The 8201-nt window shown below is 38.8% G+C and overlaps 1 protein-coding gene across 2 annotated transcripts; it reads left to right on the plus strand.

The window, feature by feature from the left end:
• Positions 1 to 412: 412 nt before the first annotated feature.
• Positions 413 to 3445, plus strand: cysltr1 (cysteinyl leukotriene receptor 1). Of its 2 annotated transcripts, none has more exons than XM_031280210.2 (2): positions 413 to 782; positions 2027 to 3445. In XM_031280210.2, the coding sequence occupies exon 2, from the start codon at positions 2085 to 2087 to the stop codon at positions 3117 to 3119; it is 1035 nt and encodes a 344-aa protein (XP_031136070.1). In that variant the 5' UTR covers positions 413 to 782; positions 2027 to 2084; the 3' UTR covers positions 3120 to 3445. The 2 variants fall into 2 exon arrangements, with proteins under 2 accessions (XP_031136070.1, XP_031136069.1); XM_031280209.2 differs by having other exon boundaries at positions 421 to 782; positions 2067 to 3445.
• The last annotated feature ends 4756 nt before the right edge of the window (positions 3446 to 8201 follow it).

The raw sequence follows: 8201 nt of genomic DNA on the forward strand, positions 1-8201 counted from the left end.
CAGCTGTAAACTCATTAGCAACAAACAACGGAAATGCTATGTAATAAACATAGGTCTTCCATTATCAGTCAACAGGGATTGTTTTGTTTGACCCATGCATCTTTATATCTCTTTGCTCTACCACCTCACACCTCAGGTGACAGAGCGAACAGAATGCGCGTACATGAATAAAGTAAATATTTGTCATGTCAAAAGAGTACTTTCAGAATACACAGACAGTTACAGTACAACAGGTCAGACAAGCTTACACAAGCAAATTACACAGAAATGAGATGATAGATAATGAAGAGAAGGAGTTTATGTTTCAACTCACTATCTGAGAGGAAGAATGATTGAGATTAGGTATGTTCAGGCAAGACAGGCCTCTAGGTGTCTGCAAAATTAACAGTAAGAATGTGACTAAAGCTGAATTAGAGCAAATGTTTCAATGGAATAGGATTAATAATGCACTTTTCTTGTTTTACCCTCAGTTCTTTTTCCATTTATCGTAAATGTGCGGCTGCATGGTCGATGATGTCATTGGGCTTGATGCTGTTGAGCTGCACAGAAGATGAGACAGGCCCGTCCTACTTTGAAAAGCTTTCCAACAACTGAGGCTGCAAGGAAGCAGCCACCTGCTGCAGCGTCCCCCACCCACTGCTGCTACGACATCTGGCAGACAAGGCAGAGAGGCGGAGGAGACACACACTGAAGCAGCACTGCTGTTGTGCACATCAACCAGGAGAGAAGACCAACAGACTGGCTGCACCGCTCTGTAACCAGACCAGGAACTCAGCGCTAAGGTAGGACACCTTGTTGGAGCCACATTTCATAACTATGAAAGTTATACTTTTGCTAAATCAGAGATGTTTTCACTTTTGTTGAGGGGAAGTAACTGGCAGATAATTACAGTTACAGCATGTAGCTGTAATGTAACATGTTACATCCAATGTTTGAGCACATTTTCAGATTGTACAGGCAACAGTCTTTGATGGAGCATGCTAAATAATTCAAAACAAGAGTGACAATGAAAACAGTCATGTATGATTTGATAACATCCATTAAAGTTACTCACTACGCAAACTGTGCATCAGATCTACACAGATAAACAGGTTCACAGTAACATGCACAACATTCTGCTTCACTCGATGTATTTTATATTATCAATGGCAGCCAGAAAAAGGTTAGAATTTGCATTTGCATTTTCAATTGAAGCTGCCAGTAAATGTTACACATATATGCAAGTTACTTTATTATTTACCACCTCATGTACACATACACAGAGAGTAAAGTAAACAATCAGTATGCTTCCTTGTCCTTCAGTAGAATTCATCAGAATGTTATCCATCCAACACAGAGTTGGTTGCAACTAAATTCTACATGAACAATATGATATATAGCATTTCTCAAAAGTGTCTTTACAGCAGGAAAAAAGATGACTTACATGTAGGGATTTACCTTGTTTCACCCAAAAACAACAACACTTAATATCAACCATCACTAATAAATGGTACATTTATTAATTCAACTTTACTTAATAGTTATTTTACTGTTAACAAACAATGAAATGATCATTAATAATGTTTACTTATTATTAGCAATGCTATCATTTAACAATGTCAAGTTTATTTTTGCATACATCATAACATTTTAAATAATTTATTTGTTAATGATAAGAAAGCATACGTATGCTGTCAATAACCATTATTTGGATGGCTATTATAGAGTAGCAACTGATTCAAATGCCTTGTTAATGGTTAATAAATACTTTGTAAAGCATCTATAAACATTATTTAGTAGCTATTATCAGTGTCCACTGCATCCAGTAATCATATCTTTATATATCATCTAAATAATATTTAATAGGGCCAAATGAATGTAACTCAATGCAATAACAGGGTAAGGGTTAAAAATTCTTATCTATCTTTCTGCGTTTCTTCTGGAGTCCGCACAGCAGCAGAAAATAGCGACCATCTCTGAAACAATCTGCCATATCCCAGTTATCACACTCTGTGGTTTTGTCTCGCATGCATGTTTTCTTTTTCAGTTTGCACACATCACCATGTCGTTTCTTTGTGTTTCTGCAGCTGCAGGTGGGGCTACAAATGGAGTACGTGAATCTGACAAACAGCTCAGAGAGCAACTCTGACTGTTCCTCCATTGATGACTTCCGTAACCAGGTTTACTCCACGGCCTACTCCCTCATCACTGTGTTTGGCCTGGTTGGGAACGGTTTGGCCCTGGTGGTGCTGATCAGAACGTACCGCCAGGGCTCCCCCTTCCATGTCTACATGCTGAACCTGGCTGTGTCTGACCTGCTGTGTGTCATGACGCTGCCACTGAGAGTTATCTACTATGTGAAAAAGGGCCAGTGGGACCAGGGTGATTTCCTGTGTCGCATCAGCTCCTACGCTCTCTATGTAAACCTCTACTGCAGTATTTACTTCATGGCTGCCATGTCCATCACACGTTTCTTGGCCATTGTGTTCCCTGTGCAGAACCTGCGGCTGGTCACAGAAAGCCGTGCTCGCCTGGTGTGTGTGGGTGTCTGGGTGTTTACCTGTCTTTCATCCTCACCCTTCCTGATGTCTGGCCAGCATTTTGACTCCGTCACAAATAAAACCAAGTGCTTTGAGCCTCCACGAGGTGACGGTGTGCAGAAACTAGTCGTGCTGAACTATTTGTCTCTGGTGATGGGCTTTGCCCTGCCCTTCCTGGTCATCCTGCTCTGCTACGCTGGCATAGTCCGCGCCCTGCTGTCCCGCACCAATGCCACCCGCCGCCAGCGGGGCACAGGTACCAGAGCCATCCGAATGATCGTCATCGTCCTGCTGACCTTCCTGGTCAGTTTCATGCCGTACCATGTGCAGCGCACCATCCACCTACACTTCCTGTCCCGGACTGACAGCAACTGCTCTGAGAGGATTGCCATGCAGAAGTCCGTTGTGGTGACGCTGAGCCTGGCTGCTGCCAATTCGTGCTTTGATCCACTGCTTTATTTTTTCTCTGGAGAGGGTTTCCGCAGTCGCTTGTCCTCCCTGCGCCAGTCAATGAAGGGCAGCGCCATGCACCGTATATCCAAGAAGAAGTTGGCCACAGAGCCAGAGTCTGGGGAAAACCACCAGCCAAGGGCCAGTTAATTTACACCAGACAGCTGGGTCATCAAGCAAGCAGCTTATGATACGTTTAAGGAGCTTAGCTTGTCTTATGAAAGGCAGAAAAAAGCTAAAAAATATATTATAAGCTAATTGGGGCTGGTTAACTGCGCTGGCCAGTAAGTGCTGTCTTCACAACAATGGGTCTTCTTCCTCAAACGGTGATCTGCTGTGAGGAGGAGTGAAGCATCATTACTTCTAATTAGGGCTGGCCAATATATCGATATCACATCAACATCAATATATTAGACTAGATATTGTTTTAAATTTTGGATATCGTAATATTGCAATATGACACAAGTGTTGTCTTTTCCTGGTTTAACCCTTGCGTTGTCTTCTGGGTCAAAACTGAAAATCAGCACTTTTTCTGATGTTTTGGTCTCTTTTTTTCTACACTTTTGGCATTTTTTTCAATGTTTTTGGCGCTTTTTTTTTTACGTTTAACGCTTCTTTTCACTACCATGTATAAACACCACTAACACCAACTTACTACCACTATAGTTTTACACATATTTTTGGAATTCATGGTCAATTAAAAACCTAATTTAAAGGAAACTATACCTAATTCAACGTTCAGCGAGGATACTGTTCCGAAACATTTCAATTTCTTTTTCAAATGCTACAAAATTGAATAAAACACCCAAAATTCAATGAAAGTAGAGATCCGATCTTTTGTTGTACTCGCGAAGTGCGTTGTATGGGATCATCCATGTTATTTTTTGGTAATTAAAATTAGATAGTTAAAAAGAAACCCATATTTTGAGAACGGGTCAAATTTGACCTGAAGACAACACAAGGGATAAAGGCTGCATTACAGTTAAGTGATGTAATCTTCTTATTTGCCTTTACCCACTTAGTCATTACATCCATGGTAATGATGATTATTTATCAAAAATCTCATTGTGTAAATATTTCGTTAAAGCACCAACGATCGATATTGTGGCCATTTGCACACTTTAACTCGATCATAGACTTGGAAGATACTTACTTCCATGTTCCAGGCATTGGTAATTCCATAGAAATACAATGGATAGAAAGGCCATTTCCTTTCAAATCAACGTAGCAGAATAAGAATAATAGCCGACTTCTGGCATGCATTCTCTAGAATATTAAATATCAATTTTAATGGGAAACATCCTCCTGAGACTTGTAACTTAAATGCCTAAATACTCTGTTTGAAGAGCAGCGCCATGCATCGTATAACCACGATGAAGTCGGCCAGAGGGCCAGAGTCTGGGGAAAACCACCAGCCGAGGGCCAGTTAATTTACACCAGACAGGAGGGTCATCAAGCAAGCAGTTTGTGATACATAAGGAGCTTAGCTTAGCTTATGGCAGAAAGGCAGAAAAAGTAGGGCTGGTTAACTCATTAACAGAGTATTTAGCATTTAAGTTACAAGTCTCAGGAGGATGTTTTCCATTCAAATTGATATTTATTATTCTAGACAATACAGTGTTCAATATTTAAGTGATGTTGTTGCTGCATTATCATTAACCAGTAGCATAATGTGTCAAATCACAAATATAAATACACAGTACATCAGTGTACGAATGTATTGTAGATACTGTTGTAATATGTCTTTAATTTAGTCTTGTATCCCAAGAAGGGCTAAACTCTGCTGTATACCGTAGACCTTTTCTTAACTATTCTTCGTCTCCTTATTTATATCACTGGTTTTTTTTAACATCTTCGTGGCAATGTTAATGTTGTAATGGCCATTATTATTATGTTATTGTGATTTACCATGCTTGTTATCATTACTTTTACTCAGTGTGGATTCATATTTGTTGTTTCTGTGCCATTGATTTTTAATATTTCTGTGCATCTTTTTTTGTAAAAACAATCAATCGAAACAATGAATTTAAACACTGACTTCTGGAGAGAGCTAGCTGGCTAACTTAGCATAGATTAGTTGACTACACAGCTAACGTTACGTGGCAAATTGAATCGTGTGTTAACCGTGGTCAAAACAATCATACTAAAAACACATTCATGAGCATGTTGAACGTTATTGTAACCTCATAACCGTGCAGTTTAGCCACTAAGCATTAGCATGAGCCACTTCATGTAGCACATTGTAGTAAACTGGATTGATATTGAAATATCATATCAATAGTTTAGGTCTCTGCAGTATTACTGTGTTGCAAAGTGGCATGTAGCCTAATCAATGAAAAAAAAATGATGCTGTCTGGCAGAAAAAAAATTCTACTCCGTGACTTAGTATGATTTACAATTAACTTTACTCTCTGGCGTAACATCTGGTGTTCCCCTTGTGTTGACGGAAATTAGAGCAACTAGAGGGGTCAAAGAGCATATGACACCATTGACAGGCAACCAAAACAACACGGCCCGTGTGTCATTGATTACTATTACAGATTTCTCTGGGTTTGAACATTGTTGGCAAAATTTGGGATAATGTAGAGACAGACATTTTTATACATATTTAGACATATTGCAGAAATATTACTTATTATATCTTTAAAGGAATAGTTTGACATTTTAAGAGTTAGATGAGAACAACAACTCATATCTGTACGCTAATATTATTTATTATATGAAACCACAGCCGGCTGATGATTAGCTTAGCACAAAGACTGTCAACATGGGGAAACACCTAGCCTGGTTCTGTCCAAAGGTAACAAATCCACCTATAAACACCTCTAAAGCTCTCTAATTAACAGATTTTATATAATTTGGGTAATCCATACAATTTGTGTGTTCCCTGTTTCCAGTCTTCAGCTAAGCTAAGCTGTCTGTAGCTCTTATTTTCATAGAATTGAGTGTCATGGATGTTATCATCTACCTCTTATCAAGAAAGCAAACTAGTCAAACTACTCTTTTAAACACCTGAAAATGCTGCTGTATTCCTACTGTATGCAAATTGTATTTCATGGTATGTATGATAAACGCATCAATAAATCATCCGATACATTTCAGTTCAGTACGATCACATGTAGTCCTCACTGTGCTCGGAAAGTTCACACTGACCGCATGATCAGAGTTACCAACTCTATCCACTGGGTGTCGCACCAGCACACACATTGTTGTAGCCCTTTTCTAAATCATTCAAGACTGATCATGTTCTTATATTGTTTTGTTTTTTTTATTATTATCTGTCTTTCTCTGAGATGAGAAGACAATGAGCTAAAGCAATACAAGAGGAGTTGTGTTGCACTGTGACAAATTTAATTTGTAATATGAAAGTCTTAAAACATTTTAACTCAAGCTAAAAAAGAATTATATAAAAAAGGGTCAGATCATGCACATCCTTCTATTCAACATTCAGATATAAATTTAGTGGTTAATTAGATACAAAACAACACTGAGACAGAGGACTGCTGTGGCCGACCCTGCCTGATTAGAACATAGAAGGCCACTGTATTACTATTTCAAAACAGATAATATCAAGCACATGATCGACCGCCTCCTCCACATGCACAAAAAGATGTTTGTTTCAGTCTGCAAAGCGGGGCCATCTTAGAGAGGGGACTCTTGCCATGTTTGTGTACCTCATGGTGGAGATTCTCGCCATTCAAAGAAGTAAGGAAAGTCCCTGCTAAATTCCTACTCATTTGTTTCTAAAGAGGTTATGGATAACAGTGCACCCCATTGCACTGCAGGAAATCACTAATATTGTTTTTATTTCTTTCATCTGTGTGGTTTACTCCTACAATGATTTGGCCTGAGCATTGATTAGTTTTTGGGAAAGGTTAAGAATATAACTCGTTTGCCTTCGGGGGGAGCATACCCAGCTTTGTAGTGTAATGCTTACCATATGAGTACAGAAACAGTTGGAGGAGCTCTCCGGGAGAGCTGCTTTTATTGTAGGCATTCAGCCTTTCTGTCACGATTGTAAATCAGGGGTCTTTTAGGTCAAGGACCCCTAAGCTAAAAGGGAGATGGAGCAGGGACATCCTACTACATATTGTATACAAATGTAGTTACATATTAAACTGGGCCTAGAATAATGTGTAGGACAGCGTAAAGCCTTTATACATACCTTTTTATGGTGCATACAATACTCAGGGACACAGAGGCGCGGGAAGATATTTTCGGCTGGGGTGCTGGGGGGGTCCACGGCCCACGTAGAGTCTAAAGATACTATGTTACACAGGCTCTGTATTCTGCAGACCACTCTTAAAAACTCACTCGCCCCTCCTCTCCATGAAGTACAGCTGAGCTGACGGTGTGTACAAACTATATCCCAACATAGGGCCTACTGCACAGCAAACTCCAAAAATCAGCGATGAAAAAAGTAAGCTAAATATCTGTGTGAATGCGTGCATATAAACTAAAATGTTATTTATATAGTGCAACCAATGTAAATTATATATTATTAGTAGGGCTGTCAAACAATAAAATTTTCTTAATCGCGATTAATCGTTGAATTTCTATAGTTAATCGTGATTAATCGCATGTTTTATCACATGATTAAAATTCTATTATTTTGCATTTCAGAACTGTTTTTAAGTACATATTAACAATGGAAAGCCATTCTTACCAGTGTATCTTGATTGGGAATCAAATGAATGCAAAGAAAATGACTTTATGAACTTGATTTTAAGATTTGTATTTGTTTATTATATATTTAATCTAGTCACACATTTGAATCTAGAGTCAATATTAGGGTTGGGTATTGTTTGGTTTGGATACCAGTGCTAAAGCGGTACTTTTAAAACGGTACCGGTGCCTTAATGGTGCCTGAACCGATACTTTTTAAGAAAGTTAAAAAAAGAAGGGTACTAAACAGTTGGCGACATTAAAGAATGGCTTGTTTATTGCTAAGGCCATATCGTCAAAATTAAATGATTTAATAATAATGTAATCACTATAACAATAACTTATTTCACTAGTAAATAGCTGTTGAATGACAAAAACAACCACCAGATGGGAAAAGGGCATTTAACAACAACTTTGAATGCACCACAAGCCTGTAAATTACCAGTTTCATTGAACGCACCATCTGTATTGTTTTTCTGACAACAGCAGCTGCAGATTGTTACATCCCGGTGTTGAATCCTCTACAGTGAAATACAGACAAACTTTACACCGTTTAGCGTTAGCTGT

The sequence above is a fragment of the Sander lucioperca genome, chromosome 1 (genome assembly GCF_008315115.2).
Source record: "Sander lucioperca isolate FBNREF2018 chromosome 1, SLUC_FBN_1.2, whole genome shotgun sequence".
Taxonomy (NCBI): Eukaryota; Metazoa; Chordata; class Actinopteri; order Perciformes; family Percidae; genus Sander; species Sander lucioperca.

What these genes read in the sequence shown, in the direction of transcription:
- cysltr1 (XM_031280210.2), top strand. Translation starts at nt 2,085, where the DNA reads ATGGAGTACGTGAATCTGACAAACAGCTCAGAGAGCAACTCTGACTGT.